This window comes from Mauremys mutica, chromosome 4 (assembly GCF_020497125.1).
Source record: "Mauremys mutica isolate MM-2020 ecotype Southern chromosome 4, ASM2049712v1, whole genome shotgun sequence".
In the NCBI taxonomy this organism is placed as follows: Eukaryota; Metazoa; Chordata; order Testudines; family Geoemydidae; genus Mauremys; species Mauremys mutica.
Genome location: NC_059075.1, coordinates 11,990,102 through 12,009,731, shown reverse-complemented (window position 1 = coordinate 12,009,731; position 19,630 = coordinate 11,990,102). Strand labels below are relative to the sequence as shown.

Sequence of the window (19,630 nt, the reverse complement as noted above, 5' to 3'; positions counted from 1 at the left end):
AGGAACTTCAGAGTCCTACTGGGGCCATTCAGTGTATGGGCCAAATTCAGCCCTGGTGTAAGCAAGTGCAACTCCAGTTGGCTTCTGGGGTCGTACCAGTCTCTAAATTGTGTGATGGCTGTAAACTTAAACTCAAGTGCTGGGGGTGTGAACACAGTGAAGCATCTTCAAGCCAGGTACAATTGTTTCCGTAGTGAGTTTTATCTATAGCCTGTGACTTTGGAGAATCTGAAGGCTCAGTGCAATGATTCCACTGGAACAGCAAGAGCAGGTAACGGGGGGCCTGGAGCCACTGATGTTGTCTTAGATGATGTGGGAATGGAAGAGTTGTTGACTTTCAGCCTCCTCATCCTGGAGCAATTGCTGCTGCTCAAGAAGTTTGCAGACAGCTCAAAATTCTGTGATCTGGCTCAGATTCATTGGCAGTTTTTGTGAGCGTGCAGAGGCTCTGGTTCTAGGTTAGAATTGAGTCACACTGGGAAAACTGCCTGCGCAAGGATTGCACAGAGGCAGTCTATGCCGTCCTTGGCTCTGGGCATAGCAATTCCTCACAGCTGTAGTATTTATATTCAAGAGGAACTAGACAGAACAACCAATGCGCCACTGAGGTGGGAGTGTATTTTGAACCATACAAAACCGAAAATGAGAAAGAAAGCAGATTCCTTCCATGCAACGGTGCAATGGTGCTGATGAACTGTGGATGCTGCTATTATTTGTTGTTATTATTTTATTTCTTAGTATTACCGTAGTGCCAAGAAGCCCTAGTCATGGGGTGGGACCACATTGTGGTAAGTCCTGTACAAACTCAGCCTGTCCACCTCAAGATGTGCAAAGAACTTGACACCCCACCTCTGCGCCTGGAAAACAAAACAAAGACAATGTTTGTGTTTTGATTCTGCTTTAACAGGAGTTTAGTATCAGTGAGGTAGCTGCGTTAGTCTGTAGCCTTGTTGTTTTTACAGGAGTTTGTTAATCCATTACGTTTAAGGCTAAGATTTTGTTACACATTTTTAGTAAACGTCACCGACAGGTCATGGGTAATAAAGAAAAATTCACGGAAGCCTGTGATCTGACAGTGACTTTTTCTGAAAATATGTGTGACAAAATGGGGAGCTGTGGAGTACCCGCAGCAGCTGCAGGGGCCCTGGCTTGGAGTTCATGAGGCCTCACCACCTATCTACTGCCTGTGGCTAGGAGATCCAGGGGCCCCTGCTGCCTGTAGCAGCTGGGAGCTGTGGGGTGCCCCCCGCTGGCAGTGGCTCAAAGCTCCTGAGGGCCCCCACTGCCTGCTGGGATCTCCGGGGTACCCCCTGCCTGCGGCAGCTCAGCACTCCTGGTGGCCCCACCGCCTGTGGTGGCTGGGAGCTGCGGGGTACCCCTGCTGCCCGGGAGCTGTGGGGTATTCTCATTGCCCACAGTGGCCAGGAGCTGTGGGGTGCCCCCCCACCCCTGACAGCTTGGAGCTTGGGGACCCCACAGGCAGCAGGGGTACCCCACCGTTCCCAGCTGCTGGTGCTGGTGAGGCCCCCGGGAGGTCTGAGCCACTGCGGGCTGAAGTCACAGAAGTCTCTGGAAGTCACGAATTCCATGAGTTCCGCAACCTCTGTGACAAAATCGTAGACTTAATTATATTCTATGGTCACTGTGAATTATTGTTCTAAACTGGTTCCTTTTGTTTATTGCTCTGTAGATTATCTCAAATAATAGATCTAGTAATTTGTAAAAATACCTGTGGCGGTATGTTTTGTTTTGTTTTAAGGTACTTTTTCCAGAATTGGGGGGCGGTTTATACATTTTTGAGAACTGATCATTGATCTTTTACTAATCACTTAGGACCTGATTCTGCCGAGCTCATTCACACTGAAGAGTGCTTTAGGTTCCAATCCTGCTCTGAGCACCTCCCAGAGCTCATTGCAGGCTCAAGGGATTATTTAGTTATTAGTTGCATTTATCTGAGGGGAGCTCCATGTGGAGTAAGGGTGGCAGAATTGGACCCTTATAGGATAGGGAAAAAACCAAACCCTTTAGTTGTTCCCATTCAGTATTTCCTTTATCTCTTCCTTTTTGCTTTAAATTTCTTGTAACGTTTTTTGGCTAGGGAGTTCCACAAGTAACATACAAGAAGTCGGTGGTAATTTTCAAAATCAAAGCTGAAAAACGTTACTGCCATAGGTGTTACTCAAGATACGATGCCAGCCAGTCAAGAAACTGATGCCACCTTGCCAGTCATGACACCAGCATGCTTTGCTGTACACGAGACCACAAGTGAAGCAAGCGTGACAGAGGAAGAAAGCAAGGGGGCAACCCTGATACCGACTGTTTCTGGTGTAGCCCAGCTGTCGAAAAAGTCAGAACACTCAGCCACTACTGTCTCCTTTACTGCCACCCATTTGTCTATTGCAAAAACCCCGGATGCCGAAGGTAGGGTTTTCTGTTTTCATTTCTCTATAAGCTTTATTTTTTCTTTAGGTTAAGTAAAATATTACTGATCTTGTTGTTCCTGTGCCAGAAACAACTTTAATTGAGATGCCTCCTGCTGCACATTATCAGCTCACTATTCTCATTGCAAAACAAGCTTGCCCTGCTAGAATATTTGTGGTGTATTCTCCTCCTCTCCATGGATTGATTCTGTTGTTCTGGGGTCCTGTCTGCCCTACAAAAATCACATTTTGTAACTTGGCTATGGCCAAACTATGTTGTAACATATTTTTGGCTTGCTACTGTGACTGGGGAAAAAACCCTGTTTACAATCATATTAGAGAACCAGGTTTTAACCTTGGTAGATACCTAGATTAAAACCTGGTTCTCTAACAAAACTGATTTTTCTTCTCCTCACAAGCAAAAACCAACCATCATATAACATGCTTTAGCCACAACTACGTTTAAATACGGTGATTTGGGTGGGGGCAGAGTGACACCAGAAACTTCAGCTAGAGCAGAAGGTGGCTGCTGGCTTTCATGAGTGAGGGTTCAGGGAGCAGCCTATCCTTGTGGTCCTCCTTGGTTGCCAGTTCATTTCAGAGGCATTGGCCTTCGTCTTCCAGTCCTGAAGTGTCCTTGCTTCTCTAGCCATCACTCCTCTTAAACATGTCATGGTATGCAGGCCTCTTGGCAGTGTGTTATGGGCGAGGAGATCAAAGGCAGCTGAGGTGGAGTTCATGGGAGTCAAATGTGTCAGATTACCCCTCCTCTTATGCAGCCGCGCAGGGGCACAGAGTGATGTAAGAACTGCCCATGTCTTCTGTGTTAGTGCTGCCTCAGTAGTGGCTCTGGGTGCAGGGCGAAGAGCAAGGACTCCGCTCCTGAAAATCTCACCCACAAACTAATGGGTGGGGAAGGATGGAGAGTGAGCAGGGATGCTCCTCCCACCTGCCCTAATGCAGCTGGTTGCTCTTCCTTGGACAATATGGCTACAGTCTCTCCTTCCTTGGCGCTGAGCCCAAAGGGATGTGAGACTAATTACTAGCCTTTTGTTATGGGGAATTAATGAAAGAGCTTTATCTTTGGCAGGCATTTGATGGGATTTTCGTTACTTTATCTACTGGGTTTCCTGATGGACCTTCTAAAGCCTTTAGGGCTGGATTCTGGCTCCCCCAGAAGCACGCCCTAGAGGTGGTATAGAGCTGCAGGAGGAGTCCTTGCAAACGTAACCAGAATTCCTCCTGGTATCAGCCAGGGAGTGCACACCCACTGCATCAGAAACCCTGTTATCCTTGCAGAGGGTGCAGCCTACGTTCCCCTTCACACCAAGCTAGCGCTGCAAAACTAACTCAAAATCCAGCCAAGGCATTAATACAGTAGAAACCACTTATAATGAAACATCACCAATGGCAAATCTAGCCAGGGAGTCTCCTTTTGCGTTGGTGCTCTACAGTGTGAAAACTGCCGTTTGGGTCAGAGTGAGGTTGTTTGGTAGGGAAAAAATGACTCCATTCTAAAAAAAAAAAAAAGACTTCTTTTTAAAAGTCCCACTGTAATTAATGTGCTGCTAGAGTTTAATTATAAATTTATCATCCCTAATATTTTATCTGTGCAGTAAACAATTAGATCTGTCTCTTGGTTCATAACTTGATTTATGCCTTTGAAGTGCCTCAGTGTAGTGACTGGCATCCCCAGAAGCAACATAAAGTAAAACTAACAGAAGGCTTGTTACAGGAGATCTCCCACACTCAGAGAGCTGGCCCTCGGGGCGTACTGATTTCATTCATTGCACCATCTCACAGAGAGAGCTTTGTGCATAAATGATAACGGAATTTAATAATTCCTTTTTGTTTAAAGTTAAGCCTCCCTTTAAGAATGAATTCTTTAATAATTATTGCACAGTTGGTCTGCAATAATTATCATGATGGGTATTTATGCTTCCTGTTTTCAGTAGTCTTAACAGACCTGGTCACTGTCTCAGATGAGGAAGCAGTCACTGCTCTTCCTGAATCCTCAGAGACCCTCGCTGGAATGAGAATGCAGGTGGAGGAGCTGACCAGCAGAACTGCGACCCTGGCAACTCCAGCTTTGATGGCATCTTCTGTAAGGAGAACAGTTGTTCCATCTGTGAGGCGGATTAGCACAGCTGTCACCTACGGATTGGACCGGCTGGAGTCGGAAGGTACACATGCTCTGAAGGCTAGCAGGCAGGCTGGTTTGGTGTGAGATGGTGCGCCTGGGTTAGGATGTGCTACTTGATTTTTCTTCACTTTTGTAATTTTGTCTGGGAGACAGATCTATGTACATTTCTTACAGGTGCAAATAAGGAGAAACAGAAAAATGTGTCCCCCTTTCCCAGGGACACAATGGACAATTAACACTGTGCATTGTGCAACTGAGCATAATTATTGATTTTTGATAGAACTGTATGCTGGAACAACTTGAGGTGCGGGGGAGGAGGAACATTCCACGACATCCCAGTAGTACTTGTTATTGGTGATGATAACCAATGGTGTAAAGACTCATTTTGGTGCCTCTGTCCCGCACGAGTAACACAATGACCATAATAATGTATTTAAAGCTATATTCAAGCAATTTGAGCCCCCACATATTGAAACCCAGTGTCTTCCGCAAAGAGATGCTGTTAACGCTTCTGAACAGCGTAAGGGAAAAGAGACAATCTTGAGCGCTGGGTGCCTCGCAGTCATAGAATCATAGAATATCAGGGTTGGAAGGGACCTCAGGAGGTCATCTAGTCCAACCCCCTGCTCAAAGCAGGACCAACCCCAACTAAATCATCCCAGAGAGGGCTTTGTCAAGCCTGACCTTAAAAACCTCTAAGGAAGGAGATTCCACCACCTCCCTAGGTAACCCATTCCAGTGCTTCACCACCCTCCCAGTGAAAAAGTTTTTCCTAATATCCAACCTAAACTTCCCCCACTACAACGTGAAACCATTACTCCTTGTTCTGTCATCTGTCACCACTGAGAACAGTCTAGCTCCATCCTCTTTGGAACCCCCTTTCAGGTAGTTGAAAGCAGCTATCAAATCCCCCCTCATTCTTCTCTTCTGCAGACTAAACAATTCCAGTTCCCTCAGCCTCGCCTCATAAGTCATGTGCTCCAGCCCCCTAATAATTTTTGTTGCCCTCCTCTGGACTCTCCAATTTTTCCACATCCTTCTTGTAGTGTGGGGCCCAAAACTGGACACAGTACTCCAGATGAGGCCTCACCAATGCCAAATAGAGGGGAATGATCACGTCCCAAGATCTGCTGGCAATGCCCCTACTTATACAGCCCAAAATGCCGTTAGCCTTCTGGCAACAAGGGCACAGTGTTAACTCATATCCAGCTTCTGGTCCACTGTAACCCCTAGGTTCTTTTCTGCAGAACTTCTGCCTAGCCATTTGGTCCCTAGTCTGTAGCAGTGCATGGGATTCTTCTGTCCTAAGTGCAAGACTCTGCACTTGTCCTTGTTGTCCCAGTTCAGGGAGAGGTGGGTGTTTAAAAAGATCCATATTGGTGCAACGAGCAATTAGTTAAATCTTGAAGAGCCCGTGCTGCCCTTCAGTGCTTAATTTGTAACAAAAGGGGTTCAAGCAATTTTTTTACTTTCGTAACTGACGCGGCAAGCCCAGAGGTGCCGGGGCTATGAACGGCTGAGCCTCGACGTGCCGGGGCTCAAATTAAGCACTGCTGCCCTTCCTCTGAGCCCACCCCTTATGATCGCCTCCAGTATTGCTCACCCTTGCCCCTTCCATGGCATCCATTCTACCAGCCACTCCCGCTACTCTGCTGCTCTCCATCCTCCATTTTTGATTCCTGCCTTTCCTCTACCCTCACACCCTTGGCTCCCCTCTCCCACCGTTAGGACTGCCTCACCCAATCCCAGGCCTGTATCTCCCCTCCCCTTCGCTATCTCTTCTCCTGCTGTGCTGAGTCTGCCGGATGAAACATTGTGACTGTGCCATCATTGTCCCGTCAGCTCTGATTAAGTCCCCGGACCTCTCCTGAAACCTCCCTCCCTGTCTCTCATTCTCGATCCAGGATCTTCCCTCATTACTTTAAAGACAGGACTGACACCATTCAGGAGGAATGTACCATTCCCCTCTCCAGGCTGTTCTTCACTCCAGTTTCCCACGTCTCCCTCCTTTTGTCTGCTTCAGCCCTTTTCCTTCCCATGTTCTATGCTGTCATGATCCATCCCTCCCCTGGACCTTCTCCCCAACCCCCAGCTTTCAAGCGTGTTTTCCCTACTACCATCCCGTCTCCCATCTCCTATTTACTTCCAAGGGAATCTGGCCTGTTCTTTTGGCAATACAAGGTGTAGTGTGTGTGGGGGTGGAGCTTAGAAAAAACAACAGGAGTTTGGGGGAAGGTTAAGGGGTGGAGTATTTACGGTAAAGTGAGTGGGTTTAGAATAGGCAGGGTGTGGTTCAAAGTGGACCTGGAACGACTTATTTCCAGACTCTTTAAAAGTTGGGGGTCTCTTGAAGATGTAGCATTTTTGTCCTGGGTGGGGGGTGTTTAACTGCACTCGGCTCCTTCACTCTGTCTGCAGACGTGCCTGCGGAGGGTCCCCTGGTCCCGCGGCTCCGGTGGACCTCCCGCAGGCATGCCTGCGGATGCTCCACTGGAGCCGCGGCACCAGCGGCTCCTCTGCAGGCATGCCTGCGGGAGGTCCACCGGAGCCGCCTGCTGCCCTCCTGCGGGACGCCGCCCCAAGCGTGCGCTTGGCGTGCTGGGGTCTGGAGCCGGCCCTGCCCATTCCACCCTTGGCCCCACCCACAGCCCCACCCTATTCTGACTCCCCACCCTGCCCATGGCCCTGTCCCCTTTCCACCCCCATTCTGCCTTTTCCCCCTGGGGCCCCATCCCCTGCTTGCTCCTCCCTCTCTTCCCGCCCGCCCCCCGCTGCAGCCATGAGACTGAAAAGTTCTTTGTCCCCACTCCAGGGCTGTGCAGGCAGGGGAGTTTTCCAGGGTCCCCAAATCTACCACTATCCCACCCTCAGCAGCATGAGGTTTACACGCTGCCCATGGCTAACCTCCTTTCTCTCAGGCTGAGGCAGAGCTTGCTATCACTCGCTTTCCCTGTTACCAACCCGCTAAAGTGGGCCGTGAGCTATCCAGGGAGAAGCTTCCCTCCTCACAGGAGATTAGCTGCTCCAGTTGATAGGAATCAATAAGGTTTTCACCTCCCCATTCCCTTTGTTCTGGGCTGTGTCTTCTCTGTATAACCTCTTCTGCCCTCTGCCTAATGGCTACTGGAGGGCAAAGTATGCCCTTCCTCTGAGATGGGAATGGCACTTGAAAGGAAGCTGCTGGTCCCAGCTTCCCACACCAACTTATCTTCTCTCCCAGGATCAGGTTAGAAGAGCAACAGTACTGTTAACTCTTTTGTGTCTGGATACACGGCACCCTCACACACCTCTCTGATCCTGCCTCTAGCCTGAGAAGTGACCATCCTCAAGTGGCTTCCAAACTCAATTCTCCCCTCTTTTTAACAGCTATTTATCCAGTTGACGGTTTGTCTCTAGAACCCCCATGTAAAATGGTGCCTGTGATGGGTTCCCCCTGGGGCATTACCTGGAGCTGGGGTACCACTGATCCCCCTGACCCACCAGCCTGGGCTCCCTCACACTGTACTGCTGTGACAAGCTGCAAAGCCCTCCAGCCTGCACTTTCACCAGCATGCACACAGGTAGGGACACACCCAGCTGCAGTTACAAGCAAGCTGCATGGGAAGGCTACCCCCAGCTCCTCAGGCACGCACCCCCTCTGGAGTATAAACCCCAAATTAGACCGTCTTGTGCTGCACAGGGAACAGTACAGCGTAAGCTCATACAATTCGCCCCCTCCCTCAATGTGGAGAGGAATATGCAACAGCCTTTGCCCCTTGAGTTACTTCACTCCAACTCACTGGTTTAGATAAAGCAAAAACAAGTTGATTGACAACAAAAGATAGATTTTAAGTGATTATAAATGATCAGATCAAACGAACAGATCAAAGCAGATTACCTTGTAAATAAACAAAAACACAAACTGATCTTAACATACTAGATAGGTAGGATATGAATTAGCAAGTTCTCACCCCGAGTGATAGGCTGGCAGATTCTTAAGGCACAAGCTGCCTTTGCTTTGCAGCTTGGGTTTCCCAGGTTTTCATACGCAGGCTAAAAATTGCTTTAGCCTGGGACCATCACTTCCCCCAGTTCAGTCTTTGTTCCTTATGTGTTTCCAGGTGTGTTGTAGGGAGAGTGAGTTACCATCATGATGTCATTTTCCCCTTTTATATCTTCTTCCCAAGTGCTGGAAAGCAATTTTGCTGTGACCTGGGTTAAAGAGTTCCCATTGTGTAGTGCTATCTCTGTGAGGTTTCTGTTGTACGCAGTCCCCAGGGTAGTCCTTGTGCTTGTGTGCATTTCCTCAGTAAGCCATTAACATTGTTTGGCCTTTTTATTGTTGTACCTGAAAGGCTGCTTGTGGGTGTTTTCAACCTCACATGTTTCAGTACCACATGCATAGACATACAATGCTTTTGTCTAGGTTTTTCATTGGCTGTGTGTTTTTATGCAGCATCCTGTTGGTTTTGGTGTTCTTTGTGAAGGATAAAGGAGATGCATGGTGCAGCTTAATTGGGCTGCTCAAAGGTGACATCAAAAGGGGAATAAAATGTAGTTTTGTGCCTTTTTTTTTAAAGCCCTTCCCTTCCCAATTAATCAGGTTTCATTTCCTTGATAACTGTGATGTCAACCTTACCAGTTTCCCAGTGGTTTTCTGGGGTAGACAAGATCTGAATTTCTAAATCCATAAAAACAAGCAGGAAAAAACGAACACAAAATTCTTATGGATGTAGTATGTTGGAGGTTGTCCCTCCCCCTCCGGCTCGGAGGGAGGCCGTGCCCTCCTTACTACGGTACAACGATCAAAGTCTATGAGCAGGGGAATTAGCACATCGCCAGTCTTGGGCGGGCCTAGCAATGACCAGTCTCTAGTCTAGCCTCCTGACTACGGCAGACAGCAAATACAGTCTGGTTCCCTGGCCCTCTGGACAGGGCAGAGCAAGGAGCAGGCTTTAGTCCAGCCTTCTGGCTAGGGCAGACAGCATAGGCAGTCTGGCTCCGCTCTTTGGGCAGGGCAGAGCAGCAGCAGTCCATGGCCCAGTTCCCTGGCTGGGCAGACATGAGGTAAACAGAGGCTGTTTAGCCTAAGGTGGGTAAACTGCCACCCCAGGGGTGGGGTTGGCAGCAGAGGGGCAAGGGACCTGGGCCCACCCTACTCCATTGGGTCCCAGCCCAGGGGCAGAGAGGTCTGCCACTGAGTCACTGGGGATCCCACCGAAACATGCTGACTCACGCTCTGGCAGCAAAGCTGAACTAAAGTCTGGTTTCCCTGGGTTATTTCCTACCACAGTCCAGGGATGGGGCTCCATAGTCCAAGGGTCCCCCATCTCCTCAGGGTACTCGGCAGCCAGCAGTCCCGGTAGCTCCTCAGGTTACTTGGCAGCCAGCAGCTCCTCGGGGTACTTGGCACCCACAGTCCCGGTAGCTCCTCGGGGTACTCAGCACCCACAGTCCCAGTAGCTTCTCAGAGTACTAGGCAGCTGGCAGTCCCGGCAGCTCCTCGGGGTCCTCCTCTGGGAGCAGAGGGTGATGCCACTTGGTCCCTGGACCAGGGGCCAGGAGCAAGGCAGAGGCAGCCAAGTCCTTCCCTGGCTCTGGCCCAACTGCACTGGAGAACCTGCCTCTTATACTTCCTGTTCCACGCACAAGGAGTGGGCCCGGCCTGGCTCTTCCCACCAGGGCATAGGTTCTGGTACTAGGGGTGCTGGGGTACTGCTGCACCCCCTGGTTTGAAGTGGTTTCCATTATATACGGGGTTTACAGGTTGGTTAAATGGCGCTCAGCAACCCCACTATAAAAAATTGTTCCAACACCCCTGCACCGGGGGTGTGTGTGTGGGGGGGCGGAGAGAGGTCCCTCCCTCTCCGGCTTGGAGGGAGGCCACTCTGTCTTACTGCACAGGATCATAAAGAAGCAAAAGTGAGCTCAGACCCTCTTTATGCCCTTGTAGGTCACCTTCATAAAAAGTTTTCTCTGATTGATTCCTAGACTCTTTAACCATTACCTCCCGTCCCCAACACAACCTCTGAGGATATGCCTACACACCAAAGAAAAACCCACAGCTGGCCCATGCGAGCTGACTCAGGCTTGTAGGGCTCGGGCTGCAGGGCTGTTTCATTGCTGTATAGGCTTCGGGCTGGAGCCCGGGGTTTGGGATCCTCCCACCTCACAGGCTCCTAGAGCCCAGGCTCCAGCTCGAGCCTGGAAGTCTACACAGCAGTGAAACAGCTCCATAGCCCAAGTCGGCTGACATGGGCAAGCCGTGGGTGTCCAGTTGCTGTGTAGATGTACCTTGGGACAAAAAATTCCCTAGAAACCAATTAGGGTCTGATTTTTCTGGGCTGTCAACTGGGCTGGCTCCAGGCACCAGCGCAGCAAGCAGGTGCTTGGGGCGGCCTAAGGAAAGGGGGCGACCCGTCCGGCTCTTCGGCGGCAATTTGGCAGTGGGTTCCTCAGTCCCTCTCGGAGGGAAGGACCTGCCGCCGAATTGCTGCCGCAGGATGATGAAGCGGCAACGGTAGAGCTGCCACCGATCGCCGTTCGCCCCCCACCCCTGCCGCTTGGGGCAGCAAAAATGCTGGAGCCAGCCCTGGCTGTCAAGCATGCGTAACTCCAGCTGATGTCATGGACAGCTGCAGCTGGTAACCGCTCCTGAAAATGAGGAAGGCACTACAGATAGAGAAAAACACTCTAGCTAAACACTGCCTTTCAGCCACACTAACTGAACTCAAGGATTTGGAAGCCACACCCTTTTCTCTGCAAGAAAAGGACCCCCCAGCCATCCTCCAGTCAGTAGGCTGCCTCATGCAAGGTTATCTGGGGCTCCATCCTGCAACATGCTGAGCACTCTAGTTAGTTGAAGTCAATGGGAGTTGAGGAGGGTGCTTAGCACTTTGCAGAATTGAGTGTCAGAAGTAGAGGCTGGGTTTTGCCCCATGCCCAGTGGAGGAGAGCAAACTGCAGACAAGCAGTACGTTAATATAAAACCAGTCAGTTTAAAAATAAACTGTATATGGATGGCGATGGGGGCGAGGGGTTGAAGTGCTATGAATCACAGCACAGCGTGTCAGTGTCAGAGATGTTAATGGCCGTTTGAAAACTCAGCCCTGCTTTCAAGGCAACAAATGAATTTGTTGACCTTTGGCGTGCAGTTGTCTCATTTCTCAGGACTCAGCTGGGCTGGAGGGGGAGTCAGTCGGGTTTTAATTGTAGACATTGGACCAGCTTGTATTTTCGTAAATGTAGTGCAGGCGCCTAGTGCAATGGTTAAGTGGCACGTTAAATAATTCTGTGAAATGCCACAAGCGATGAGATGGCTGTGAGTTCACAAGCACAGGAGTCAGGAAATTTCCACCTATGAGATGTAATCCTGGCTCCCTTAGAGTCAGTGGCAAAATGCCCATTGACTTCCAAGGGGGCAGGATTTCACCCCGATTCTCACAGCAAGTAAGGCAGAGGTAGTGTTTTGCTTTGCTGTGGGTCAGATCCTGCTTTGCTCACCCACACCAGGAATCCCATTGATGTCACTAGGACTAGCCATGTTAATAAGGGGAGTAGGATTTGATCTATTATATGGTATGGGCCTGAACTTGCGCCCATTGGAATTAATGAGAGTTTTGTCCCTAACTTCAGTGGGAGCAGGACTGGACCCTGTATGTGCAACTTCGCTGAGTTATGGCCAATATGGGAAGCATAATGTTGAATATCTTGATGTTTGTGCAAAATCAGAGCCCCAGCAGTGAATTAATGGCTTCTGTTTAGTTTCATTGCTCTGAAAAGAAAACACCAGTGTCAGATATGGGACTGTGTACTATTGAGCACACAGCTGAACGACGTTTTTTTCTACATTTTCTTTGTGCTGAGTGGGCTACAAACTCCACTACATTTTTGTCCTTGGGCAAGCTGAAACTTTCTTTTTTTGGAAGTCTTTTTGCACTATATTGGATTGAAAAGAATAAGGGATATTTAAAGTGACATTTCAGTAATACACATACAGATGGAACACACAGGCATATATCACAGTGGGCTGAGGACATATTAACTTTCAAGAGTTTGCGTTAACATCCAAAGCAAGTTAGAAACCCAGGATAGCAGGAGCCCCTGCCTCTCCCAGCATGAGCCCCTACACCCACCCCCTGGAAGGAGCCTCAACCCCGGAGGGAAACCCCTTCCATCCCCTCCCAGGCTCCCCTCCCTGCTGGCTCGATGCTTCCTTGGGGAAAGGGACTTTAGGGTCTTCCCTTCTCTGCCCCACAGCCAGCCCTGCTCTCCCACCCCCACCCCGGGCAGCGGTGGCAGCACAGGCTCCCCCTTCATCTACCGCTGCAGCTTCTTACTGGGCCAGGCTGCTGGGGGCTCATTTTAGGACCGCCAGCCCTCAGATGCTGCTGCCAGCAGCTGGGACCAAGCTCTCCGCAGCCAGCGCCTTGCACCCTGGACAAACAGCTTCCCGATCTCCCCCAAATAGAGCCCCTGGCCTGTGCCTCCCCCCGGCTCCTTACCCTTCCCTGGTGGCTCGAGGCTTCCCATGGTGCCCAGAGGAATTGCCACAGGTTCCAGCAGGAGGCCCTCACAGGCAGAACAGGACCTGGGTGCCAGCCGTGCTCCCTCCAGAGCTCCGGTTGCCTCCGCCCCCAAGCCTCCCTCTTCCCTGCTGGTTTGAGGCTTCCTGCTGGTCCCTAGTGCTGACAGGCCACTGCTATGGGTTCTGGCAGGTTGAGGGCCCAAGTGCCAAGTTCTGGCAGGTTGAGGGTAATGTTCAATATCTTCATCAACAACTTAGATATTGGCATAGAAAGTACGCTTATTAAGTTTGCAGATAATACCAAACTGGGAGGGATTGCAACTGCTTTGGAGGACAGGGTCATAATTCAAAATAATCTGGACAAATTGGAGAAATGGTCTGAGGTAAACAGGATGAAGTTTAACAAAGACAAATGCAAAGTGCTCCACTTAGGAAGGAACAATCAGTTTCACACACACAAAATAGGAAGAGACTGTCTAGGAAGCAGTATGGCAGAAAGGGATCTAGGGGTTATAGTGGACCACAGGCTAAATATGAGTCAACAGTGTGATGCTGTTGCAAAAAAAAGCAAACGTGATTCTGGGATGCATTAACAGGTGTGTTGTGAGCAAGACACGAGAAGTCATTCTTCCGCTCTACTCTGCGCTGGTTAGGCCTCAGCTGGAGTATTGTGTCCAGTTCTGGGCACCGCATTTCAAGAAAGATGTAGAGAAATTGGAGAGGGTCCAGAGAAGAGCAACAAGATGAGTAAAGGTCTTGAGAACATGACCTATGATGGAAGGCTGAAAGAATTGGGTTTGTTTAGTTTGGAAAAGAGAAGACTGAGAGGGGACATGAGAGCAGTTTTCAGGTATCTAAAAGGGTGTCATAAGGAGGAGGGAGAAAACCTGTTCACCTTAGCCTCTAAGGATAGAACAGGAAGCAATGGGCTTAAACTGCAGCAAGGGAGGTTTAGGTTGGACATTAGGAAGAAGTTTCTAACTGTCAGGGTGGTTAAACACTGGAATAAATTGCCTAGGGAGGTTGTGGAATCTCCATCTCTGGAGATATTTAAGAGTAGGTTAGATAAATGTCTAGCTGGGATGGTCTAGACAGTATTTGGTCCTGCCATGAGGGCAGGGGACTGGACTCGATGACCTCACGAGGTCCCTTCCAGTTCTAGAATCTATGAATCTATGAATCCCTTTCACGTGAGATGCATGGTAGGTACCAGAGGAGAGGGAACATTGGAACTGAGTGTGGATTGTTGCAGCGCACATACAGTTCAGATTTCACATGCTGTGGTCCCGGGTGCTTGTTCAATGCACTGTGCCTCAGAGCTGTAGCGCTGTATGCGGAGTGGCTCTACAGACAGAGGAGGCAGGTATTTCTCCCCCAACTCCTGCCCGTGCTCCCTGGAACAGGGCAGCATACAGCCCACTACCTGGGCTGTGCACTGCTGTGCAGGATTATAATGGAATGCACCTGTACATTGGTGCATGCTGTTCTGTTTCACTCATTCATGCCATCTCTGTTCTGTAGTTGGTGTTTTTCAAGTCTAGCAATGAGGACTACACACATGCCGAGTTTGATGTTTTAAATCTAATCTGCTTCAGTTCTCCAGATCTGAAGAACAAGAACAAATGCTTGAGATTTCTGTTTAAACCCCCTCCCACCGCAGTCCTCCAAAACCATCCAAACCCCTTTTAGTTTACATTCTGGTAATTCAACTGGCTGAGTCTTCTAGAAATTTTTCCAAAAAATAATTTGTCTCTGAGCTGTGATTAAGCATGAGAAATTTCTCCCCGAAAGGTCATTTAATTTGAGAGAGAGGAGTATAAATTAATGAAAAGCAGAGGCAGTGAGATTGCTGAGCCCTGGCTATAATGGGCTAAAATCTGCTCCCTTACAGCCTTGCAATCTCATAAAACATTTAAATGAGGTTGCAGGGATGTAAATAGGAAGGGAATTTGGCCCAGTGTGGTTAATTAGCTCCACCCAGCTTTTTAGAAGTCAGAAAAAATTGGCAAGATCCAAATGATTTAAATCAAAACAGACAAATGGATTAATTATGAAAAGGCTGTAGATACAGATTTTTCCTTGCTCCCTATTTATTAATGCTACTTAGAAATGGGAACTGCAGTATTTTTGATACACACTTGGCCTCTGCATGCTTTTCAGCTTTTATAAGCAATTGGCAATACCTCCCAGATTTTTCTGCTCTCTTGCAATTGAAAATGAGAGCATCTGTTTAACAAAATGTTGCATCAAAACAAAAGTTTGTATTTTTTCCCAAACCAGTGTATTGGGTTTTTTTGTTTCTCCCCGCCCCCCCCCCCATCATGAATGTGACTGAAGAGAACATCTCTACCAGGGGTAAACCCAGACATGCCTCATTTTTCTTAGCAAGCTGTGGAGGGTGTGAGAGGATGCCCGGCATTCATAGAATCATAGAATATTAGGGTTGGAAGAGACCTCAGGAGGTCATCTAGTCCAATCTTCTGCTTAAGCAGGACCAATGCCAACTAAATCATCCCAGCCAGGGCTTCGTCAAGCCGGGCCTTAAAAACCGTTAAGGATGGAGATTCCACCACCTTGATAGGTAACCCATTCCAGTGCTTTACCACCCTCCTATGAAATAGTGTTTCCTAAAATCCAACCTAGACCTCCCTCACTACAACTTGAGACCATTGCTTCTTGTTCTGTCATCTGCCACCACTGAGCTCCATCCTCTTTGGAACCCTCCTTTCAGGTAGTTGAAGGCTGCTATCAAATCCCCCCTCATTCTTCTCTTCTGTAGACTAAATAACCCCAGTTCCCTCAGCCTCTCCTTGTAAGTCATGTGCCCCAGCCCCCTGATCATTTTCGTCGCCCTCCGCTGGACTCTCTCCAATTTGTCCACATCTCTTCTGTAGTGGGGGGACCAAAACTGGACACAATACTCCAGGTGTGGCCTCACCAGTGTCTAATAGAGGGGAATAATCACTTCCCTCAATCTGCTGGCAATGCTCCTACTAATACAGCCCAATAGGCCGTTGGCCTTCTTGGCAATGAGGGCACACAGTTAAGAACATAAGAATGGTCATACTGGCTCAGACCAATCATCTATCTGGCCCGGTATCCTATCTTCTGATAATGACCAATGCCAGGTACTTCAGAGGGAATGAACAGAACAGGACAATCCCGAGTGATCCATCCCTTGTCATCCACTCCCAGCGTCTACCAGTCAGAGGCTTAGGAACACCCAGAGCATAGGGTTGCATCCCTGGGTATCCTGGCTAACAGCCATTGATGGATCTATCCTCTGTGAACTTACCTAATTATTTTTTGAACCCAGTTATACTTTTGGTCTTCACAACATTCCCTGACAATGAGTTCCACAGGTTGACTGTGCGTTGTGTGAAGAAATACTTCCTTTTGTTTGTCTTAAACTTGCTGCCTATTAATTTCATTGGGTGACCTCTGGTTCTCATGTAATGTGAAGAAGTAAATAACACTTCCCTATTCACTTCCTTTACACCATTCATGATTTTATAGACCTATATCATATCCCCCCATAGTTGTCTCTTTTCCAAGCTGAAGCGTCCCAGTCCTTTAAATCTCTCCTCATATGGAAGCTATTCCATACCTTTAATCATTTTTACTCTTCTTTTCTGTACCTTTCCCAATTCCAATATATCTCTTTTGAGATGAGGCGACCAGAACGGCATGCAGTATTCAAGGTGCGGGTGCACCATGGATTTATATAATGGCGTTATGATATTTTCTGTCTTATTTTCTATCCCTTTCCTAATGGTTCCTAACATTCTCTTCACTTTTTTGACTACCTCAGCACATTGAGCAGATGTTTTCACAGAACCATCCACAAGAACTTTCTTGAGTGGTAACAGCTAATTTAGACCCCATCATTTTGTATGTATAATTGGGATTATGTTTTCCAATGTGCATTACTTTGCATTTATTATCATTGAATTTCATGGGCCATTTTGTTGCCCAGTCACCCGTTTTTGTGAGATCCCTTTGTAATTCTTTGCAGTCTGCTTTGGACTTAACTATCTTGAATAATTTTGTATCTTCTGCAAAATTTGCCACCTCACTGTTTACCCCCTTTTCCAGATCATTTATGAATATGTTGGAAAGCACTGGTCCTAGTATAGATCCCTGGGGGCCTCTACTTTTTGCCTCTCTCAATTCTGAAAACTGACCATTTATTCCTACCCTTTGTTTCCTGTCTTTTAATGAGTTGCTGATTCATGAGAGGACCTTCCCTCTTATCCCATGACTGCTTACTTTGCTAAAGAGCCTTTGGCGAGGGACCTTGTCAAAAGCTTTCTGAAAGTCAGAATACACTATAGCAGGGATCTCAAACTCAAATCATCATGAGGGCCACATGAGGACTAGTACATTGGCCTGAGAGACACATCACTGAAACCTTCCATGAGGCCCCGCCCCCATTCCAACCCCTTCCCCAAATCCCCGCTCCTCCCCCTCCCTCCTGGAAAGTCCTAAGCGCTGCCAAACAGCTATTTGGTGGCGGGAAAGCGCTGGGAGGTAGGCAGAGGAGCTGGGACATGGCACACTGCGTGCGGGGGAGGAGGGGAGCTTGGTGGGCCGCAGGAAATAACCCCGCGGGCCGCATGTTTGAGACCCCTGCACTATAGCCACTGGATCATCCTGGTCCACCATGTTTATTGACCCCTTTCAAAAATTCTAATAGATTCTAATAGGCGAGGCGTGATTTCCCTTTACAAAAGCCATGTTGACTCTTCCCCAACAAATAATGTTCATCTACGTGTCTGATAATTCTGTTATTTATTATAGTTTCAACCAATTTGCCTGGAACTGAAGTTAGGCTTACCAACCTGTAGCTGCAAGGATCGCCTCTGGAGCCTTTTAAAAAAATTGGCATCCCATTAGCTATCCTCCAGTCATTTGGTACGGAAGCTGATTTAAATGATAGGTTACAGACTACAGTTGGTAGTTCTGCAATTTCATATTTGAGTTCTTTCAGAACTCCTGGGTGAATACTATCTGGTCCTGGTGACTTATTGCTGTTTAATTTATCCAGTTCATTCCAAAACCTCCTCTGTTGACACCTCAGTCTGGGATAGTTCCTCAGATTTGTCACCTAGGAAGAATGGCGCTGACATGGGAATCTCCCTCACATTCTCTTCAGGTGAAGACTGATGCAAAGAATTCATTTAGCTTCTCTGCAATGGCCTTATCTTCCTCAAGTGCTCGATCATCCAGTGGCCCCACTGATTGTTCGGCAGGCTTCCTGTTTCTGGCGTACTTAAAAATTTTGTTGTTGTTAGTTTTTGAGTCTCTGGCTAGTTGCTCTTCAAATTCTTTTGTGGCCTTCCTAATTCTACTTTTACACTTGACTTGCCAGAGTTTCTATTTCCCTCAGTAGGATATGACTTCCAATTTTAAAAGGATCTCCTCTGTCATTCCTGGGTATTTTGTACCCTGGTATCACCATGTCCCATTGATTATCATCATTCCACCAAGTTTCTGTGATGCCTATTATATCACTATCCTCATTTAATACCAGGCACTCCAGTTCACCCATCTTAGTGTTTAGACTTCTGGCATTTGTATACAAACACTTATGAAATTTGTCACTTTTTAGCTGTCTGCCATTGAATGGGACTCTTTTTCATTTGACTGTTTCTTTCAGTTCCTGTCTGTACTTTATTAATTTCTGTTCTCTCCTCTTTACTAGGATATAGAGAATCCCTGTTTAATAGAGCTTCCCCTATGGGATGTCTCTGTCCGAATCATGTGCTCCTCCACCTGTCGGCTTTCCCCTTAGCCCTTAGTTTAAAAACTCTTCTACAACCTTTTTAATTTTACATGCCAGCAATCTGGTTGTTTTAGTTTGATGGAGTCTATCCTTCCTGTATAGGCGCCTCCTTTCCCAAAATGTTTCCCAGTTCCTTATAAACCTAAACCCCTTCTCCCTACACCATCATCTCATCCACAAATTGAGACCCTGCAGTTCTGCCTGTCTAACTGGCCCCGTGCATGGAACTGGAAGCATTTCAGAGAATGCTACCAAGGAGATCCTGGATTTCAGTCTCTTACCCAGCAGCCTAAATTTGGCCTCCAGGACCTCTCTCCTACCTTTCCCTATGTCACTGGTACCTACGTGTACCATGATCACTGGCTCCTCCCCAGCATTGCACATAAGCCTGTCTAAATGTCTCGAGAGTACTGGAAAATGATTTAGCAATTAAAGATTGGCCATTTCTAGGTGAACCTCTAGCTGGGCCGTCCCTAACTATGGTGGTGCCCTACGCAGCCTGAGCACCTGCACCCCCCCTGCCGGGGGAGCGGCTGCTCCACGTGGGGGCCAGCCCCTCCACGGGGCGGGGGGGGGGGAATTGCGCTCAAGGGCTGCAGGGCCATGGAGGCAGGAGCTGTGGGGGCAGCAGCAGGGCAGGGAGGCCCAGGGCAGCACGGGGGATTAGTGGGGAGCCAGGCGCCGACAGCAGGAGTCGGGCCCGTCCCCCTGCACTCACCAGCGGTGGTGGCGGGAAGCAGAGCAACCCGGCCCCAGCCCGCTCCACTTCCCCTGCT

General features: G+C 48.4%; 1 protein-coding gene across 2 annotated transcripts in view; it reads left to right on the top strand.

Annotated features, from left to right (window-relative positions):
- Window positions 1-19,630, top strand: part of ARMH4 (armadillo like helical domain containing 4) — a 123,289-nt gene that overhangs the window by 15,300 nt on the left and 88,359 nt on the right. For both annotated transcript variants that reach the window (XM_045015075.1, XM_045015076.1), the window contains exons 3-4: window positions 2,173-2,421; window positions 4,373-4,603. In XM_045015075.1, the coding sequence (XP_044871010.1) occupies window positions 2,173-2,421; window positions 4,373-4,603 (480 nt within the window). The remainder of the gene's footprint in view (window positions 1-2,172; window positions 2,422-4,372; window positions 4,604-19,630) is intronic.